The 22,299-nt window shown below is 47.9% G+C and overlaps 1 protein-coding gene across 2 annotated transcripts in view; it reads right to left on the reverse strand.

Annotated features, from left to right (window-relative positions):
• FLVCR2 (FLVCR choline and putative heme transporter 2) overlaps positions 1 to 16,257 on the reverse strand; it is a 64,146-nt gene extending 47,889 nt beyond the window's left edge. For both annotated transcript variants that reach the window (XR_011073853.1, XM_068542260.1), the window contains exon 1: positions 15,227 to 16,257. Coding sequence is in view for 1 of the 2 variants with exons in the window: in XM_068542260.1 (XP_068398361.1) it covers positions 15,227 to 15,895 (669 nt within the window). In the remaining variant the exon portion in view is untranslated. The remainder of the gene's footprint in view (positions 1 to 15,226) is intronic.
• Between the last annotated feature and the right edge of the window lie 6,042 nt (positions 16,258 to 22,299).

Consider the following 22,299-nt stretch of genomic DNA (forward strand, 5'->3'; position numbering starts at 1 on the left):
AACTTTCAGAGGTGAAACTGAGACCAGGGGGTTTACTCACAGGCAGGCACTGGAAGAGTGATTTCTTAAAGGGCTGCCACAAGCCAGACCCACTTCAGGGTGCCCATCCAGAAACAGGCTGGGCTCTAAGTAGATTTTTCCAAAGAGCCAACTTCATAAGGCAACTACCCTTGCCTCATTATCCCAGAGGGACCTGCAAAGAAAAAGAAATCTAAACCTTGCACCAGGAAAGCTATTAATCACCCATATCTACCACCACCCCAAGAAAGCAACGCCATCAGCTCTCGCCCTGGGATTCAGGGAGTTAATCAGGACCTACATACATGAGGTCATCTCCCCTCCTACTTGGCCTGACATTTCCACCACTAGTCACTCCATAAGTAATGCCTTACAGTCTAATCCCTCTTCTCTTAAGTGTGAACTCAGGAACTTTTCTATTCACTACTGCATCCTCAGAGCTCAGAATGTGGGTTGGCACAGAGTGGATATTCAATAAATATTTGTTCAAACAATAAACAAAGGCTGTGGTGCACTGTCTCAAAGAAACCATAGCTCCCAAGAATTGACATAAAGGTCAGAGTGCTTGGCCCTATAAATGGAGAGTATAGCCCTTAATCTGAGGTTGTACCTCATGAGATAGACAGCCAAGGGGATGAGAGCCTTCGTTCACTGACTCTCATTTGTCACATTACCTGCTGTCAACTGGGGAGACACCTGGAGGCTGGCCAGAGTGGATGCAATCCAGGACAAGCAGAATTCAAAGAGAAACAAAGACTGGATGGCCAGGGGCCTGTGTGGTTTACTCACAAGCGACAGAGATCTGGCCCACCGTGGGGGCACCCTCGTAAAGGACTTGGATTTTTGTGGAGTACCATGAGAATACAGGGCCAGCATTCTTGGGCCAATAATGGGATCCCCTCTTCCCTAAGGAGAGACAGAAGAATTCCGGAGAGAGAAAAGTCAATTATCACAGTCACAAGGGCTGTCTGAGCCCCACCAGTCCCCACTTGTTACCATGGGTCGGTGCCACTTGCTAAATGTAAGGGGCCTGGGAGAAAATGTGGTAACATCAGGACACCAGGCCCTTAGAAGAAGACTTCTTACTCGTGGGACCCGTCTCCTGATGGTAGGGACTAAGTCAGTTCTGTGCTCTGCCACCACTGCCACTTCCTACACTGAAGAGAGGAGCCATCCAAGGCACACAGAGGTTGAAAAGCTGCTTTGTGCCAATCTCTGGCAAAAGGCCCTTCTTGGCATCAAAAGGAATTAGAATGGTCCACAGGACCTTAGGAGCTGCATCGTGGCTGAAGTCAAAAGGACCAAATCAGCAGGGATGCTCCAGAAACCAGGAGCTCTGGGAGAGGCTCCTACAGCCAGAATGACCGAAACTTTTTCTGAAATGAATAGCTGACTCTAAAGCGAAGAATGGTGAGCCCTGTAAACCGAGCGTATGGTCCCCTAATCCAAGGTGGCTCTTTACCAGATGGACAGGACCTGATTTATGTACAGGAAGCCCTTTTACTCTCTGAGTGTCACGAGGCAAGTCCAGAGTCCTTTTTTCTTTTTTTTTAAGGGCACGTAAAAGCCCACATTTGCACAAAATTTCAGTTTTCAAGGCACTTGCACATCCAGCATATAAACTGAGCCTCAAAACCATCCAGTGAGGTGAAGAGCCAGATGCCCATAGCACAGGAGAGGCACAGAGCCTGGGAGGGGACCGTCCTTTTCTCCATTTTGTAACTGAGTTGGCTCAACTTGCTGAAGTCACAGAGGTGATCAGCAGTGAGGTAACATCGGGACTTCTGAGGGTCCCATTCGCAGCCCTGCTCTCTTCCCACAGAGCCTTGCTGAGCCACGACAAGGCACCAAGCAGCCACGTAGCCCAGGAAGACATGGTCTGAGACCCAAGATGAACCAGGGTCTGATGGGGTCCTTTGCAATGGGTGTTTGTTATGTAACTGAGAAATGCATCTGGGTCATCATACAATGGCTAACAGTTACTCTGTACCTCTTATCAAAGTGCTTTCTGGACAGTGAGTCAGAGGCAGTGCAATGAGTGGAGAGAACATCAATGTCTCTGGGAGTCTCTCAACAAACTTACAGTGGTGATCTGGGCCCTGCGGACACAACTTCCTACCCCCCACAGTAGCCTTGAGAGAACCAAACATTCCCAAGGAGGGCTCTCCTTACTCCACAAATAAAGCAAAACATTGTCAAGATGCCTGTCCCAAGGCCAGAGGCCGAGAATGTCTCTTGGTGGCCCGGTCTTCCCAGGCCTTACCCTCCCAAGTCAGCCAGCCCCAAAGAGGGAGGAGCTCTAACACCTGCAGCTCTTCCTGAGGACCTGCTTCCAAGGCCATAGAGTTGAGGAAGCAGGTGGAGGGGATTTTCTCAGGAGGCCCACTTACACATAAAAGGTGAAAAAGATTAGTAAGAGGGTTGGGTCAAGCTGCACTCTTCCCCCACCCACCACCCCCATCCTCCCGAGGCCACAGCTGACATGTTATTCGATGGCAATCACAGAACATGCTCTGGAATCTTCCTTCAGCAATGAGAAGACCATTCCCCAAAGTGTAAAACCAGAACACCAGTCGTCCATCTTTCCATTCACATGTTCTCAGTCCCCACCACGTGCCAGGAATGTGGCTTCTTCTGGCCTGTGTTCTATGAGCAAGGTCTTTAGGGGGGAGACCAATTTCTAGAAGGGTGGTGATGTCAGCCCCAACCTAACTCATCAGCAGAGACTGGACAGGCAAGTCTGCTTAAGTTCCTGACCTATGGTGTCAGGGAGGAGGATCTGTCAGCAAATATTCCTGGGACAGCAGCTGCGATGAAAGAAAGGCCCAGAATCCAGAGATACCAGAAGGAATGCTGCAGAACCTGAGTTTGGCAGGGAGGGAGAAGACGGATGTGCATTCAGTGAATGTCTGCAGAGACTCATCTGGTTCAGGAGCTTTCACAACTCCTTTGACTTAAGTGGCCACCCTGTGAGGCTGGCTTCCTTAATACAGATAGGTAAGCTGATGCCCAAAGAGAGCAGGTGTCTAGCCAGAGGCCCCAAATACAGGGGTCAGCAGAGCCGGGTCAGGGTCCCATGGCTCCCACACCAGGAGTTCTCCAACTTAGGGCGCAACACAATCCCTGAGCTCCATTCCGGACAGGCTAATTCCTTGGATCTGCCCCAGTGCCCAGGAATCTGCATTTCTAACAAACACCCCAGGTGGTGCTGGTGGTTCATGGAGCACACTTAGAAACAATTGACCTCCACTGCCCCAAGGACAGAAATCAAGAGCTAATTCTCAGCTGCTGGCTTCCCTCGGCGTCCCAGGCAGGGACAGATGGTGGGACCGGTGTGTGTTCCTGCCTAGCTCCTCGGTAGAGAAGCAACCGGCCTCTGAGTTCACTGAGTGGCTCCACAAACATGTCCAGCCCCAAACAGGAAGCTGCGGACAAAGGTCTGAGGAGGCGAGGACTGCTCAAAGGGCAGTCACCACCCCAAACAAACAGCCCATTGCGACGGACCCTGCTTTAACGCCAAGACTCAGGGCGGCTCACTTCCTATATTTCTGAGTTGATGGGCACAGCAAATGGCCCTGAGCGCAGACAGCTACTTCCAGAGCCAGCATGGGAGACCCAGCCATGCCAACACCACAACGTGGAGCAGAAATCAGGAATTTCCAGGGGAGAGGAAAAGGAAAAAAAAAACAAAAAGAAAAAAAAATAACCTCCAACCTTGCTCCAGCTTCCGTGCCCCCTCCCTTCTGGAGCCGGCAGGGTTGTCTAGTCAAAAGGGATCTCCTGGAACTGAAAAGGGCTTGTGTTCACCTCCTCTCTAGAGAAAGAATCGGATGGGAGCCAAAGCAAACACCACTCCACTCGTGGTTGCGAGGCACACTGTCTAATCCCGAGAAGTTGGTAAGCAAGTGAAAGCCAGCCCTACCTCCCACCCCCCTCCTGCAAACACACATGGTGCTGGTGCCCTCTGCCCTTACGCTGGGGCAAGACCTCATCTTGAACTGTGTGGGGCTCAGAGGCCAAGCTACAGTTTTTGCAAAGCCTAAAAAAGGAGAGATGCCTGGAATAAGGTGGGGAGGCAGAAGAGCCAGGATGGGCTGCCAGAACCTGCAGGATACCTCCGACCTCTGAATGACTCAGCAAAGACAAAGGCCTCCGTCCTGAAGAACAGAGAGAAAGGAGATGCTCCCTTGGGTTAAGTTTGGGATGGTGCTAGATAGAAGTCAGGAGACAGAGAAGAAAGAAGAGGAAACACCCGCTTTCACCTTAGCCCTATAGTTCTTCGTCATCCCTGATGGGGATCAAACCAATTCGCATGGGGCTGTTTGATGTTGGGGGTTGGGGGAGGTGAAGGCAACGGAAGGACATCCTGTTAACAGCGTTGTTGGATAAAGATCAAGAATCAGGCAGTGGAAAACAGCTGGGTTCACCTGATAAGCCTGGGCATCCCACTTCCTTCAGTAGAGTCTTAGGTTTGTAAGACTAAGGTCTGATGTGTGGGGATGAGAACTGGCCCAGTACCTACGTCATCCCTAAGACCCCAAAATCTTCACCACAGACAACCGGTCTCATCAGCCACATACTGGGAAGATAACACCATCTCCTGGCACCAGCACAGCTCTTAGTTTGAGTAGCTCTCAAGAGGAACAAGTCCCCATCAAGATACTGCCTGGAAACTTCCAGAAAGGCCCACCTTCCCCTATTCACCCAACTCCTGGTCACTTCGCTTGTTGAGAATCGGCTCATAACCATCACCTCCTCAGGGAAGCGGTCCCGCTGGCTCCCCACTACACTCACTCTGGGGTGTGTCCTCCCACACGCTGTGACCCCTCAATGTCCTGTGCACATGTACCCTTAAGCCTGCCACACGGTGGTACTGGGAGCATTTAAGTGTTGGCCTCTCCTTCTAGATCAGTGGCCAATTACCTTTATTGATGATATAGTAGTGACAGCACCTGTTCTTCATTTAGCAGACAAACTCTGCTGGCTAAGTGCCCTCCACTTACTGTCTCATTTACTCCCCTCCTCCACTATTGCAGGAGCCAATATTATCTCCATCTTACAAAAGAAGAAGCCAAAAGTTAGAAAAGTTAAGGGTCCTGTCCAAGGGTACACAGCAGAGCTAAAGATGTGTTCTCAACCACCCTGGGTCCAGCAGAGTTCAAGGCACCCCGTAAGGACTGAATAGCTTTTTCCACTGAAGGAGTAAGATTGAGTCACGTCAGGAAGACAATCCAGGCATGAGAGTCCCTTCCTGCAACCACCTGAGCTCTCAGCTAACTGAGTGGTCACCTTAATTCCTTTCAGGAAAGGAATGCCTGTTTATTAATTTGTCCATCCATTTTTAAGCGCCTGTTATGCCCAGAGCCTTGACATATGGGAGAGATGTATTAGTCAAGGTTCCAGTCCTTTGACAAGTTTCCCATTTAGTAAGAAGAGGAGGTGGAGGAAGAGGGGAAGAGGACAGGAGAAAAGTTACGGAAGAGGGGGAAACACAAATCGTAGAAAACAAAAGGCCAGTATCCACAGAAACTCAGCAAGCACACAGAAGGGCAAGGACCACTTTCCTCCAGCACAGAGACTGAGGAGATGACGGCAGGGGTGAGCAGTTACCCAGGTACCCAGCCAGAGGGAACACTTCCCAAGCAGTGTATCTTTTCGTTTTTGGTGCCAGTGGTAAAAAATATATATATATATCTCATAACATTTACTATTTTAATCATTTTTAGCTGTACAGTTCAGTGGCATTGAGTACATTCACATCATTGTGCAACCATCACCTCCATCCATCTCCAGAACTTTTTTCATCTTCCCAAACTGAAACTCTGTACCCATTAAACACTAACTCCTCGTTCCCTCCTCCCCCAGCCCCCCAACCACCATTATACCTTTTGTCTCTATGAATTTGATTACTCGAGATTATCTGTGGTATAATAAAAATATATTTGGTCTTCACTTCTGGTTCCTGGCACAGAGCTCTAAACCCTGGGCATTTCCTGAGTGATAGGACTGTCCTTTGTTATACATAAGGATCCTGTTTCCAAGGACTGTCCTTTGTTATTCATAAGGATCCTGTTTCCATCACACCTGAGTTTAGGCTATGAGGTGACTTACGAGTGGGACCCCTCCAGAGCCTCAGGATGGAGGTGGTTTCCAGAAGACCAAGTGATTAAAGTTTGGGAACTTTCAGCCCCACCCTCCCCCCACCCCTGAGAAGCAAAAGGGAACTGGAAATTGAGCTCTAGAAAAACTCTTGAACAAGGAAATTCGGTGAGCTTACAGGCTGGTGAACACATCACATCAAAGTGCTAGGAGGGTGGCCCACAGAGGCTCTGGCATCTCCTCCATTTGGCTGTTCCTGACTTGTAGCCTTTATAATAAACCAGGAAAAACAGTTAGTGCTTACCTGAGTTCCCTGAGCCATTCTAGCAAATTACAGAACCTGAGTAGGGCTCGTGGGAACCCCCAACTTATAGCTAGTCAGTCAGAAGTCTGGGTGGCCCCCAGGGCTTGCAAATGGAGACAGTCTTACGGGACTGAGCTCTTAACTTGTGGGGTCTGCACTAACTCATTAGTGTCAAGAGTTGAACTGAATTGAATTGTAGGACAGCCAGTTGGTGTTAGAGAATTGAAGAATTGATTGGTGTCAGAAAAAAAGACAGCTCAATACCTCACATAGGTAGAATTACAGAGTATCTGTTTTTTGTGACTACCTTATGTCACTCAGCATAATGCCTTCAAGGTTCAGCCATGTGTAGCACGTGTCAGAATTTCCTTTCAAGAATGAATAATATTCTATCATATGTATATTTCATATTTTAACAATCATCCATAGATGAACACTTGGGATCCTTCCACCTTTCAGCTATTGTGAAGAATGATGCTATAAACATGGGTGTACAAATATCTGTTCAAGTTCCTGCTTTCAGTTCTCTTGGGTAACTACCCAGAAGTAGAAATGCTAAATCATATAGTAATTCTATTTTTAATTTTTTTGAGGAAATGCCATACTGTCTTCCATGTGACTGCACCATTTTACGTTCCCATCGGCAATGCACAAGGGTTCCAATTTCTCCACATTCTTGCCGACATTTCTTACATTTTTCTTTTTCTTTTTTCTTATTGATAACTGTCTTAAGAGGTATGAAGTGGCATCTCATTGTAGTTTTGATTTGCATTTCCCTAATGTTGAGCTTCTTTTCATGTGCCTATTGACCGTCTATGTATCTTTTTTGGGGGAGAAAAGTCTATTCAAGTCCTCAGCTCATGTTTCAATTGGGTTGTGTTTTTGTTGTTGTTCAGCTGCAGGAATTCTTTATATAGTCTGGCGCTTAACCCCATATCAGATATATGATTTGCAAATATTTTCTCCCATTCCATGGACTGCCTTTTCACTCTATTGATAGTGTCCTCTGATGCACAAAAGCTTTTAATTTAGATGTAGTCCAATTATTTGCTGTTGTTGTTGCTGACGCTTTTAGTATCCATCCAAGAAATCACTGCCATCACTGCCAAATCCATTATCATGAAGCTTTTTCCTTATGTTTTCTTCCAAGAGTTTTGTAGATTTTCCCAATACCATCTGTTGAAGAGACTGGTGATAATTATGTGTCCATGTAGGTTCATCAATTGTAACCAATGCACCACTCTGGTGGGGGTGTTGAAAATGGGGGAGACTACACCAGGAGGGGGTGAAGGGAGTATGTAAGAAATCTCTGTACCTTCCTCTTAATTTTGCTGTGAACCTAAAACTGCTCTAAAAAATAAAGTGTATTTTTTTAAAAAGGCTGTCCTTTTCCTCTTGAATGGTCTTGTCATCCTCGTTAAAAACCATTTGACCATATATATGTGAGGGTTTATTTCTGGACTCTATTCCTTTGGTCTCTCTGTTTGTCTTTATGCTGAAACCACACTGTCATGATTACTGTAGCTTTGTTATTAGTTTTGATATCAAGAAGTGTCAGACCTCCAACTTTGTGATTCTTTTCCAAAATTGTTTTGGCTATTCAGCATCCCTTAAACTTCCACATGAATTTTAGGATGCATTTTTCTTCATCTGTGAAAAACATCATCAGGATTTTGATAGTGATTGCACTGAATTTATAGACTGCTTTGTGTAGTATTGACATCTTAACAATATTAGGTCTTCCAATCCACGAACACAGATGTTTTACCATTTATTTGTGACCTCTTTAATTTCTTTCAGTAACATTTTATAGTTTTCAGCATACAGGTCTTTCACCTCCTTGGTTAAACTGATTCCTAAGTATTTTTTTGGATGCTACTGTAAATGGAATTGTTTCCTTAATTTCCTTTGTGGATTTTTCATTGTTAGTGTATAAAAACACAGTTGGTTTAAAACGTTGCAAATTTGGTCTGCTTTGCATTCTCAGGTTTGCAGAAAGGAACTGGGTACTGGGAGGCACAGCAGTTGGATGGGGTCAGGGCAAGGGTGAGCAAAATGGCCATGAAACTTTCTACCATTCTGAACGTGGTTTTTTCTTGGTTGGGCGTTTACTTGGTTGCTGTAGATCTTTGACTGATTTCCAAAACTCCCATAGGGAAGATATTTTAGCCAGTTTCTAGTTTATTTAATGTTTCTGTGGGGGAACAAGGGTCTGGAGCTTCCTGGTCCACCATCTACTGATGTCACTCTCCGAGGCTTTAGGCTTAACCTCCAAGCGGTGTATCTTCAAGGAGAGAATCAAGAAGCCAGACTGGTCAGAGCAGAGACAAGGCTGGGAGGGAACAAGAGACAGGCTGGATGGGAAGGACGAGGGAGGAGGGGTCCTGCATGTTAAACTGAACACTCAGACTCGATTCCACGGAATTGTCAGGCCCTGAAGAACGCCTGCCAAGGCAACACGGCCAAGACAGAAGTCAGGCCAGGCCAGCCAGAGCCTCTTCTCATGTAGTGCACTGAGTTGAAGGTCAAAGAAACAGAAGGATTAGGAGCTTCTGCTATGGTTCCACCTCACAGGCCTTCAGGGCTGCCCTTACCCAGACCCCCAGGGCCCTGAGTCTATTTTCAGAACCTTAAGTGAATCAGAATTACGAGCCCCGTCCCAAGCCCATCCTCTCCCCTCAATCTGGTGAGTGGCTGAGCTCCCAGCTGCATCCACCTGGGAACTGGACCCATCACACAGCAGCACAAAACACACCAGCCCTGACAAGAACCTGGCTCCAAGCAGGAGGGCGCCTTCCCTCAGCACGCTGCTCCTCTCCTAGAGATTTCAAGTCTGCTCATGAGCCTCACCTGGGAAGCCAGGTAAAAACACAGGCGCCTGGGCCCCTCCCCTAGAGAGGCTGATTAGGAAGTCCAGGTGAAGGCCCAGGCATCTGTGTTTTGTCCTGACCCCAGAGGTGAGGCAAATGGTCACTATTTGGGGGAGCACTGGTCTAGCTTCCTTCCCAGAGTCGCCAGACTCTGAGCTCATCCACCTGCCCGCATCTTTGGTGAGGGCTTTGCGATGAAGGACAAACCAGAACTGGAATTCGGTTCCACTTTACCTTCCCCAGAAGTTTCAAACTAGAAGTTTTATCTGACCCACAATTTTAAAACATGGAAAATAATAATAATAAAATAAAATTTTGAGTTTTATCAGCATTTTAAAAAACAGGGGCTTTCCTGGTGGCGCAGTGGTTGAGAATCTGCCTGCCAATGCAGGGGACACAGGTTCGAGCCCTGGTCTGGGAAGATCTCACATGCCGCGGAGCAACTGGGCCCGTGAGCCACAACTACTGAGCCTGCGCATCTGGAGCCTGTGCCCCGCAACAAGAGAGGCTGCGATAGTGACAGGCCCGCGCACCGCGATTAAGAGTGGCCCCCGCTCGCCGCAACTGGAGAAAGCCCTCGCACAGAAACGAAGACCCAACACAGCTAAAAGATAAATAAATAAAATAAATAATTAAATAATTTTTTAAAAAATTCAATGTTGTAAAAAAAAAATAAAAAACAGATTTCATAAGCCAGACACGAAGACAAATATTGCATGATTTTGGTTATATGCGGTACCTAGAATAGGCAAATTAATAGAGATAGAAAGTAGAATAGAGGTTACAGAGGAGGAGTTACGGTTTAATGGGCACAGAGTTGTTGGGGATGATAAAAGTGTTTGGGGTATAGATACTGGTAATTCTTACACAACATTGTGAAACTATTTAATGCCATTGAATTGTACACTTACGAATGGTTAAAATTATAAATATGTCTATTTTACCACAGTTAAAAAAACAGACTTCACATAAAAATCTGGATTTCTGGTTTCTCTTTAAAGAAAAAACAAATAAGACGATCTGACAACGCTGGTCATGCTGTGTATGTGAACAGTTGGCAGAGGCTGAAGCAGCTGCCACCTCCAGCTGGGACACGTGCTCTTACGATGCTGTGACCCCTCCACACTCCAATGTCACTTTTCCTTTGTCACACTTTCTACGACCTGGCTGCCCCTATGAGCATTTGAGGGTTGGTCTTGGCTCTACCCCTTCTCATTTCAGTCTCCACTAGCCTTGCTCTGCTCTCCCAGGCCCTGCCTGGTCCTCTCTTCCAGTCAGAAGGGGAGGCCAGCAAGTGGTCAGCCCCATGGGCAGGTGCTTCATGTGCCTTGACAATGACCACAAACGAAAGCACAGAAGAGCTTGCCTTCACCTCCCCAGATGTCACTCAGCTTGAAAGTTTCTCTGACATTGCAACAGCCAGATTGATAAGCCTGGACTTTAACACACCCAAGTGCCCAGGAGTCTGGAACAAGATGAGGCTGACCATTCACCTCATGACCTGGACTCTTGAGTCAGCCTCTGGACCACCCAGCCTTGCTGGGTGACAGAGGATCAGCCAGTCCAGCAAACACAACCTCCTCAAGACTGGACTCACTTTCTTAGAGTCCATCTTTGTCTGCTAGAACCTGATTTCCAAATGCTTGAAATATGATGGGGTTCAGGACACAATACCCCCAAATTTGGTACCTTGGCATAGTGAATATTTTAAGCTGAAGCAATTTGAGAGAATTGAAAAGCAGGAAGGTCACTCTGACCTCCTCCCCCTCCTTCCCTGAAACAAGCCTTAAAACCCTCCTGTGGGAGATGCCCTCCTGGTACACAGAGGAAGGGAGCATCCTTGTCTCTCAAGACCCTTGTCTCTGAAGATAAAGGGGCACTGCCTCCAAGAATCCTGACAAACAGGCCTTGCTCAGTGGCCCCCCCGTTCTACAGACCTCAGACTCCTTAACCTGTCACATTCCTCCACCACTGTCTGCTCTCCAGCAAATCTGGCATAGAAGTGCACAAGTCTAACTCTTCTTCATTTCCTTACAAAGTCTCCCGTGTCACCTAATACTTATATGAAATAATTATGGATGATTTTCTCTTATTAATCTGACTTCGTCAATTTAATTTTTAGCTGGGGACTCTAAGACAGTCAAGGAAAACCTTTTCCTCCCCTACAATTAGCATCATTGTTCCAGACATGGTGGGAAATGTTGCTAGTCTGTAAGCGTAAAATACATGCCAACTTCCAAAGACTCACCATAGGAAAAGAATGTGAACCAGCTTGTTAGTAATTTTATTATATTGATTACCTGTTGAAATACTATTCTGGATATATTGAGTAAAACCGAATATAGTCCTAAAACTAATTTCACTTGTTCTTTTTACTTTGGTAAAAAATTTACATTTTACCTGTTTCTCATGTGGCTACTAGAAAATTTAGTCATATATGTGGTTTGCATTTGTGGCTTTCATTATATTTCTATCGGACAGATAGACCGTGGCCGCTGCAGGACTGATTCTGTAAGGTTACTGTATTTTTTTTTTTTCTTTTTTTTGGCCGTGCCACGCAGCTTGCCACGGCAAGCTCCCCAGGCCACGGCAATGAAAGTTCAGAGTCCTAACCACTGGACCGCCAGGGAATTCCCAGGTGACTGTATTTTCTTTTCCTCGAAAAGCAAACTGATTCTCTCTAGACTTTTTCTGGGTGGCGCTGTGCTATGACCTGCCCAAGGGTCCCGGAGGAACTCCCTTCTGGTCTCAGGGCTGGAGGCTCTTCATCGGGGCTGGGGCTGCCTTGAAGATCTCTTCCCGCTCCCACATCTCCCTCGCCCTGTGCCACCAAGCCGTCACCAGACTCTCTCACGAGGCTCTCTTCCCAGCCTTGCTCAATAACCATATGTCCACATCACTCAAAACCCCAGATGGTTTTCCCTGGAAACAATGGAACCAGTGTTGTTAACACTGCCGGGCTGCTACCACCTGTGTGAGGGTCACAGGGAAGTGCCCCAGCTGCAGTCCAAGACTCCCTGCCCTCTCTCACGCCAGCTCAGGATCCACTGGTTTCTTCTCCCCAGAGCCTGGAGTCCCACCTTCCTGAGGCTGAGAGAGGGAGAACCAGCCCCTCAGCAACCAGCACGTGGGGAGGCACTGCTAATGCCTGGAACTTCAAAACAGAAGGCAGGTGCTAGCTCTCAAATTCTAGAGAAACTGCTGGACACTTTATCACCACCGACAAGCCACAACCCTTGAGACACAGGGCCAAAACTTGAAACTCAGAATCCTGCCTTTTTTTTTTTTTTTTTTTTTAAATATACGCTTTGTCCACCTGAAGACTCAATAACGGCCCACTGACAGGGGCTCTGGGGCTGGAGCTGGCTTCAAACGTCCTTTCTACCACTCAGCACCAGTAGGACCCTGGATAAGGTTGCTCCATTTATCTGGGTCTCAAGTTCCTCACCTATAACAACAGGGACAACCCCACCCACCTCAAAGGTTAAAAAAATTAAATAATGCATGAAAAAGTGCCTTGCACATAATAGGTGTTTGATAGATATTAGCTTCCTTCCCCTTCAATCTTCCCATAGCAATGACACGGAGAAGATACTTAAAAACCTCGCGGAGAACTGAAAACAAATCCTCTATACTCTCATCTGGTTGCTTCTTGTGCGTGTGCTTTTTAAAATCTGAATGTTGGTGCCTGATACAATTTAAGAGGGTGGTAGCAGAACTCTGCGAAGCAGGGATTCTCTTTGCAGCCCTAGCACAGCGTCTGGCAAGGCAGGTGCTGGGCAAATGCTTGTTGAGTGAAGGAATGAGTGTTGGATTTAGGCCAGCAGGGACTGGTGCCTCGTGGAGCCTATCAGAGAAGCACTAGAAGAGAGGGGTCAGAATTACCATGAAACAGGGGTTTGGCTGATCAGTGTGAAGTCTGCGGCCACAAAGAGTTACTCTCCAGAAAGATGCTTCCAATCTGTTTAGACAGCTCTGTGGAGCCTCTTTTTTTTTTTTTTAACTGCAAAGCTCAAGGTGTTCTGTTAATATTTCTCCTCCATTCGGCCACGCTTTCCTCAGAGAGAAAGGTTAAAACATATGCCAAGAACCAAACACAGTCACAACTACGTGAGGAGGCATAAACAATTCAGCTTTTCATATTTCTTTTTTTTTTAACTTAGCACAGTGGGTTAAGCCTAAAAGAACACACTAAATTGATGGCTCTGTGATACAAATATATGCTGTCAGGGTGTTTTTAAATGTAAAATTCTTAGCATTTTCTGACCTTGGTGGGGGGTGGGCATGGGCAATGAGTAACTATTCTTACTAAATTTTAAAGATATATTTGGTTTTAAGTTCCTTTACAGCTGTGTGCAGAGGGGTGTGAAAACCAATTCGTTTTTGCTCCATGGTGAACAAAAAAAAGTGTTGGGTTCTCTGATCTCACCAGGCCACCTGAGGGCCCGGTTAGCTCTTCTGCCCTCCCCAAACAATGGGTTTGGGATTGCAGTGACCCTGTCTGAATCCTGTTGGGGCTGCGAATAGGGAGATTTAACCCTCTGGAAGCTTGAAAAGTCCTGCGCATCTCTCCCCAGCTTTACCCTCCTATAAAGAAAACATCCAATAATGTCAAACCTGCCAGCAAAGCTGCAATGGAGATGTTCAAATTCACAGTCACATCACCTTCGAGAAGAGGGGGTTGGTAAATGTCACCCTTAATACCTATTTTTTAATTGCCTTGAACAAAAAGATCCAACCTGTTTCATCCCCAGACTTCAAATCCATTCAATCTTCTGAACATTCAAACCCACAGGTTAAAGAAAACTGGGTAAAGAATTTTATGTTGCTTGTTTGTGCTGAAGAAGGCCTGTCTGTTGCTTTCACTGATTGCTTACACTATTACCCAAGTGGCAGGCCTTACTGGCCTGAAAAAATTTAGCTCAAGTTACCTTTTTGGTGGTAAAGATGAACAGAATGGAAATTTACCTTTAGAGAAGTTTGGAAATTTCTGACCCAAATAAGAACTTCCTAAACGAAAGCTTAAATATTCTAAATGTAATGAACAGGTAAGAGAAAACAAGCCTACAAGAACTAAGGGTTACTGGTCATTTGTTAAATGCATAGCCACAGATGCATGTGCTTGGGAAGAAGTGAGACGCCAGGCTGTGGTCCAGATAAAGAAGGGCCCCGTAAATAGTTGCTTCAGCCTTTCAGAGACAGCAATCAGACTCACGACATGCCCACCTTTCTGGGTCATATCCACACTGAGATGCAAAGAATTTGAGATTCTCCCTCCCAGAAGAAGGAAAGACAAAGGATTAAGATATGAGCTTTCCAGGTCTTTCCAAGGTTTCTAGGCCATGAAAATTCAGAGCAAGAATCCGACTCCATCCTGCTGCCCTTGGCTCTAAACCCCAGGGAAGGAGGTTGGCACAAAGCATTGTTCCCACTGTCCTGGCTTCAGCTGTGTATAAAGAAGGTGAGAGCAGCGCCAACGCCACCAGGGCCCCGCTCTGCCTTTCCATGTGGTGCAGGAGATACTGTGCTCTAGGAAAGCTGGTTGGACAGGAAAAAAGCACCTGCCAACTTCTGACGACACAGGATAGTCTGACGCCCAGGGACTGCTCCCCGGGAAAGAACAGCTTTCCTGTCCAAGCTGGTGAAGTAAGTTCAGGAATGAGATCATAAAAACACCATGTGTTCCAGAAGCACCCTTTCTGCTGGTGGAGGAGAAACTGTGAATGACAGCAAAGGCCCCTCCTTTTGTTTCCCCACTTCTCTTACACAGTCACCCAGTCACAATCACTCACTCACACTATCAGTCACACCCAGCCACAGTCACCCAGAGTCACAAACACACTGAAGTCAGAAAACTACGGTCTCCACACAGGGAGGCGTGCGGTACAGTCAACACACTCAGTCCCACAGTGAACACCACCCACTCGCTACCCACCTGATTGCCAAAGACAGCTACGGAGCAGGCTGTTGACACCTCATTAGCCCCGAACCAGACAGAAGCAATGCGGGAGGGCATGCCCAGGATGAAGACCTGGGCCACGGAGCAGATGACCTGGCCCAGCAGGGTGACTGGGAAGAGATGCGGCTTCAGGCTGCCCAGCTTCACCCAGGCCCCCAGGCAGTTGAGAGCGGAGCCGGTGAGGGCGATGGTGCGCAGGCCGAACTTCTCCAGGAGCCAGGCCACCGGCAGGAGCAGAGGAATGTAGGTCAGCATGTAGCACATGGACAGCCAGTCGATGGCAAAGGCACTGACCCCGTAGAAGTTCATGAAGATGTTATTGATGGAGCTGTACTGGATCCATTGGAAGGCGTTGCACATGGAGTAGCAGCTAAACACCAGGACCACAGCCCATCGGCGCTTGCTCACCTTGATCACGCCAAGGTCCTCCGGGCCCGAGCTACTGGGGTGGGCCGAGCCACTGGGCTGAGCCAACGTACTGGGGTGGGCCGAACTACTGCGGTGCGCGGAGACACTGGGGTGGATGGAGACGCTTGGACGGGCTGAGACGCTGGGATGGGTCGAGAGGCTGGGGTTCTCCCCGAGGGCGGAAGTCTGCGAAGCGGTGCCATCGCGCTCTTGCTGGTTAGGCTCTTCATTCACCATGACCACAGCCTCTCCTGCAGCCCTAGACAGGTGCTGAGGACTCTAGTCGACTTAAGGGGCAGTGGCGTCGTCTGGTCACCTAAAGCTGACGTAGCACTTACCCGGCCAGCCCGGAAGGAATAAATGGAGTCCCCAGCCTGCGTAAAAGCCGCGAGTGGGGCTCTTTTGCTCACCCCCAAGCTTCTGCTCTCACTTTTCCTTGGCGTCCTCTGTCCCTGATTGCTGTCCCCCAGCTGCAGACGCCTCAGCCTCGTCCTGGCCCCCGGTGCCTTGAGTCCTGCCGAAGCGCCTGTCGACGTTCACCCTCTCCGTCCTGGAAAGAGTTCTCTCCGGGCGCAGCCACTCCGCCGGACTCTGGTCGCTCCCGGGCGGACTGGCGGCCTCGCCCCCTCCGGCGCACGTGACCGCCCCGCCCCCGCCCCGCGCGGCTTCCCCACCCACGACCCACCCGCTCGCCCCCGCCCCCTGCCCCTCCCGCCTTCGCCAGCCGCTGGCCCGGCTATACAGTGGTTTCGCCACCGCCTGCGGGTGCATTCCTCCCCCACGCCCCGGGCACCATGGAAACGGCCGGGTTAACCCGCACCCGGGTACTGCCCCTCAAATTCATTTGTCCCCTCCCGGCGGACTCCGCAAGAAAAGACCCTCTGTCCTTCCGAGGTGATCCTCTAAATAGAGTCTCCTCCGTGCCGGTCCGCATGCCCTGCGCGCCCACACGGATGCCAGGCGCCCCCAAACTGCTCTGTGGTATCCAAGAGGGATTCCCGACTTTTTGCACTTGGCTGGGCTCCCCAACCCTTGCTGGACTTTCGGTATAAAGAGACATTTGTAGATTTCCCGGGCTGGCTGGGGTCGGGAGTAAAGGCGAGCTGAGGAAAACTCGCTCCGCTCCTTGCTTTCCCTGTGAACCTGGTCTTACACTGGGGAACTCAGATCTGAACCTGTTCGTTAGGACTCTTCTTTCCTGATGGATCCCCGGGCGACCTCCAGGCGAGGAACTGAGGGTGGAGGGAAGAGGCGAGTTCGGAGACGCTGAAGACCCTGTGGCGGTTTTGTGGTGAAATGCCCAGCACAGCGCTGGCTCTGGGCTTAGGCTGTAAATGGTCTCCGCACCCACGTAGCCCTAGGCTGCCACCTGCTGGTCTACAGCCCATTCCAGAAGGTAAGCCCTCAAGTCAGGGCCTCCAGAAGGTCAGGCCTGCACTGATTGATCAGCGCTGGGGAGGGATAAGAGCCCAGATCTTCCCTGGGTTCAAACACTGGCTAAGCTGCTCTTGGTGTGTTATGTAAATTTAGATACACCACCTGTCTGTGCCTCAGTTTCTTGGAAAATCTGATGATGAAATAATAGTACACACCTCACAGTGTTGTTTTGAGGCTTGAATGAGTTAAGACTTGAAAGAACTTGGAAAATTCCTGGCAGATAGTAAGCATTTCAGGAGTGTCAGATATCCTAACAATTAAAAATTGAACATTTATATTGTGTTTACTGTATTACCTCATTTAAGTATCACAAGAATTCTGTGGTGTAAGTGTTACTGTTGTCTGCATTTTATAGATCAGAAAACTGACCCTCATAGAAGTGAAGTTACTTCTTAAAGTCACCACTGACCTAAAGAGCCATAATTCTCACTCTCATAATCATTCAAGCTACAGCCTAGCTACTCAGGCACAGTCTGGGGACAGCAGTGTGGGCATCCCCTGGGAGCTTGTTACAAAGGCAGAAGCCCAGGGTCACTCTGGACCTACTGAATTAGATGCTGCATTTTAAAAGACCTCTAGGTGATTTGTTTGAACATTAAAGAGCCACTGGGTGCGTGTGCTTTCTTGTCTTCTTTTTCAATCTTCACACCAAAAATGAAGAATTTAAAGCTCTGGGGCTGTGATTCTCAACTTGGGTTGCACATTAAAATCACATGGGGAACTCTTCACATTCCCAATGCCTCTGCCACATGCCAGATCAGGATCTCTGAGGGTGGACCCCAGCATCTGCATGTTTAAAGCTACCCAGGTGATCTTAACTTGCAGCCAAGATTGAGCCACCCCTGTGGTGTTAGAATCACTGGTTCCCAGGAGAGGGAACATTGCTTGGAGGCACCCATTTTTTGGTAGAAATTATGGGGTCTTGGATTATAATGAAATGTTTGAAGAGGGAACTCATACCCATCTAAAAATTTCTACATTAATATCACATCTCCTATTCTCTAATTCCAACAGTGTTTCCCTTCTTTCTCCAGGGAACACAGAACCTCCATTCTCTCAGAAAGCCTTCTGAGACCTCTCACTGTTTCTTTCCCTAGGTTACCATGGTCCTCTCCCAAAACTCTGCACATACATTCTTAACTTCATTTTACAGATCTGGAAACTGAGGTCCAGAGTCAGAGTGTGTTATCAGAGTCCCACAGCTAATTAGCATCAGAACAAGCAACAGTGAGACAGGTTTCCTGGGTTCCCTTCCACACATCTCTCCCATGTGCTCCTTGGGGGCAATGCTTCAGTTTGGTGACAATTCCCAAGGGGTCTAACCTGAGATTCAAGTGATAGTTGGGGTTGCCTTTGGTGTGGAGCGAGTTTGATCTGTTGTGAGCTCTGGATTCAGTCTACTCAGGATTTGAAGCTCTGTTCTGCCATTATGAGCTTTGGGATCTTGGACAAGTTACTTTAGCTCTCTGGCCTTCAGTTTCTGAATCTGTAAATTGAGGATAAAAACTACTTGCCTCACAGGGTTGTTGTGAGAATTAATTAATATAATGTGTGCCAATTGTTTCGGTAATGATACTCTGGCAGCCACCTACCTGGGGTGGTGCTGTCTCTTGGCTGATTCCCACCAGGGGCAGGACAGGTATACAAATGTCAGGTAGATTTTACATTGAGAGAAATATTCTGTATTCATCCATTGAAGAAACATTCATTCAGCAGCTTACTATATGTTACATCTATTTTTCAGTATGTCTATCTATCGGTATTGATAGGTACACCTTCAGGGAGAAGGAGAAGCACATTTTAGGGACTGCTTCCTAAAAAGGGGCCCTCGTTCCTGGTTCTCTTTCATCTGACTCCCCAGGGAGCTGGTGGTACCCACTGGCCTTGAACTCAAGCATTCCTGGCTCTCTACAGAAAGGTAGCAAAGTCTGCTCCCTAGAGGCAAACTACTCCTGGATTGAAGTCAAACTGTGGCGCTGTTTTTGATAGCTTACCAGCACCTCCACAGGAGCTGTAGTTGTGGGAGCATGGAGCATGGGGAGGGCATGGGAAGGCTAAATGGCTAATGAATCAGGTTGAGACCCTGGATGAGTCCCCCTTAAAAAATACTGACACTTGGAATTTGTAAAAATGTTGCCCTTACACATCTTGTGTGTGTAATTTACATGTGTAATACTGCACACTCACCCACACCCTGTCTGCCTCACCTCCCGCACTTCCTGTATATTCCAGCACTAAGCTCTTGTGCACGTCTCTGTACAGCCTGGAACCCTGAGTGAGGGAAGCTCCACGACACATGCCTGTCTCAATACCTGTCCACAGAATTGAGCTGAATTCCACATCACCACGGAATTTCAGAAAACTGGGACAAAGAAGAGATCCAGTGAGTTTTCGGAGGTATAAGAACAGGTTTCATAAAACATTTTCAAGAAAACAGGTACAGAATGTCATCATCAAGCCAGGAACCTGGAGGTCAGTCGAACAATGCCTTCTGAGAGAGAATCATTTCCTGCCTAGAATCCTACACCCAAACTACCAAAAAAAAGTATTGGAAAAAAATCAAACATTTTCACACACAAATAGTTTTTTTTAAAAGGTAGTGGCGGACTTCCCTGGTGGTGCAGTAGTTAAGAATCCGCCTGCCAATGCAGGGGGCATGGGTTCGAGCCCTGGTCCGGGAAGATCCCACATGCCGCGGAGCAACCAAGCCCATGCTCCACAACTACTGAGCCTGCGTTCTAGAGCCTATGAGCCACAACTACTGAGCCCGTGTGCCACAACTACTGAAGCCCATGCGCCTAGAGCCCATGCTCCGCAAGAAGAGAAGCCACCGCAGTGAGAAGCCCACGTGCAGCAACGAAGACCCAATGCAGCCAAAAATAAATAAATTTATTAAAAAAAATTAAAAAAAAAAAAAAAGGTAGTGGCATATCTTCTCTCTCAGGAAGCTGCTGAAGGATGTGCTCTACCAAAACAAGGGAGAAAACCTAGAGAGAGTAAGATGTAAGATCCAGGAAACTGGGACATGAGGGCAGGTGATGGGAATCACCAAGATCGCGGTAAAGGAACAACCCAGGTGGACAGCTATGAGCCAGGCACAGAAGCAGCCTGTTCAGATTGAAGCTGATCAAAGACTACAGGAAAGATTTATCAAAAAGATGACACTGAGAGGATTGTGTTTGAAAATATTGAGAGGGGTTTACAGAGTTGGGAGAGAATTAGGATTGGACTAGTGATAAGTACCACAAATATAACTAAATAAATAGGGAGGGGGAGGCAGTTTTAAACTCTAGTGAAATATAAAAAGCTATGGAGGAAAGAGGAACTAAGTCATGGTTACCTTAAGTGACTCAGTTGTGAACAGCATGAACACAACCATAATAATGTAAAGACAGAAAATTGATATAATCAAATATGACATAACTCTACTGGGAGGATGGGGGAATGGGAAGTGGGCATATGTATGTGGTGGAGATGAGGGTGGGGTGAGCAGACCTAAATCTTCGTCTGCCATACTGGAAAGTCAATGGATAATGCCTAACACGGACAAAATCAGACAGCATCAATATACCCATGTTACTCAGAGCTATGGAGGTAAATACCAAAACATCATTTGCTAATGGCTGGAAGTAGTTGCCTCAGAGAACCAGGAAAGCAGGGTAAGCAATGATCTTTTTGTTACATGACTATTTGAGTTTTTAAACTACATATAACTTTCATTAAAAAAAACTCTAAAATTTAAAGATGGAATCAAATTGAATGGAGATTGAGCTGCTTCACCGAGGCCCACAGGTGACGTCCAGGGGTGAGGTCAATTCCATCCTGGACTTTATAATGTTGGTGCTAAAATGAACACCCAAGACTCCAACCCTGAGGCCTCAGGGATGCCTTTTCAGTCGAGCTGTGTCCTCCAACGTTGTGCTGGGGTGTCACCTTAGAAAAGTGGGTGTGTGGTCAGAGGCCCTGTTACCCACACTCAAGTCTTTACCCTTCTCTGACCCTCTGTCTGCTTCTAGTGACTTTCAGGCTTGCAAACTCTGTGGGGGTCTAATTCCTTCTATTTATGACTCAACTTCTGCCCCAGCACCCAAAGGCCATGCCCGGGTCTGCTTCTCCCCTGGAATTCTTTGTGTCAATGAATAGCTCTGCCAGCTCCCAGTCAAGCCAAACCCAAACGTTGAGAACCACCCATCACTCTGTCCACTGGGTGCTGACCTCCTCACCATTTTAGTTCAGATCCTCGTGGCATCTCACCTTGATTCTACGATGCCCTCCACATCGTTCTTCCTCGTCCTGTTCCCCGTCACGCAGCTCCACAGGGCTCTCCACTTCTCTCTGGGCCTCTCCCCTGCCTTATGTCCTCCAGGGGCCACCCCTAGCCTGCAGAAGGTTCTCACTCCTTGACTTAGCACACAGGTCTTTGTGATGTCGCTCTGGCCACCTCTCCCACCACCGCCCACTCCCACCTTCCGCTCCAGGAGGGTGGACCCACCTGCACCTCCCTGCCAGCATTATGAACACATCAGACCTTGCTTCACTTCAGGACAAGCATCACCTCCTCCAGGAAGCCTTCCCCAGTGTCCTAAGTGGCTTCCCTCACACCCTGCCTGCCCACCTTTATGGTACCCTCTGTCTCACTGTAGCATGAATGTTTATTTTCTTCAGTAAGTCATCCATTTACTGTGAGTCCCTCGAGGTTATGAATCATTTCCATTCATATTCAATCCCCAACCTCTAGCTGGCTGTCTGGCACCCAGAGGGGACATGAAGATGTGATTGAACTGACTTTTGAGATGCAATTCCTGATGAGTCGCCCCTCCAGAGGCCTCAGCATGAATGAAAGCAGGTCCAGCTGTCCTGAATGCTCACGTCTCCTCTGTTTATTTTGTTTGCCCTTTTCTTTCCTAAGGCGCCTCCCCCATGGGAGTTGCCCCCCCCCCATCTCATGGAGTCCCTGGTCAGGATGATTGGGGGTACTCATGTGCCGAGGGGGATTCTGGATTTCTTCCTCTCTAGGGTCCTCTCAGTTCAGAGAGTCTCCATCTTGAAGGGGATGTAGGGCAAGGCCTGCTGAGGCCTAAGGCAGGAGGGAGACCCCTTCTCCTTAGAAGAGAGGACAGGATGAGAGTCTCCTGCCTGGACGTGGAGATGCCAGGCTCTGCCCTGGGCGCACGGTTTGAGTTCCTTGGAAATACATGGCTGCA

This window comes from Eschrichtius robustus, chromosome 1 (assembly GCF_028021215.1).
Source record: "Eschrichtius robustus isolate mEscRob2 chromosome 1, mEscRob2.pri, whole genome shotgun sequence".
Taxonomy (NCBI): domain Eukaryota; kingdom Metazoa; phylum Chordata; class Mammalia; order Artiodactyla; family Eschrichtiidae; genus Eschrichtius; species Eschrichtius robustus.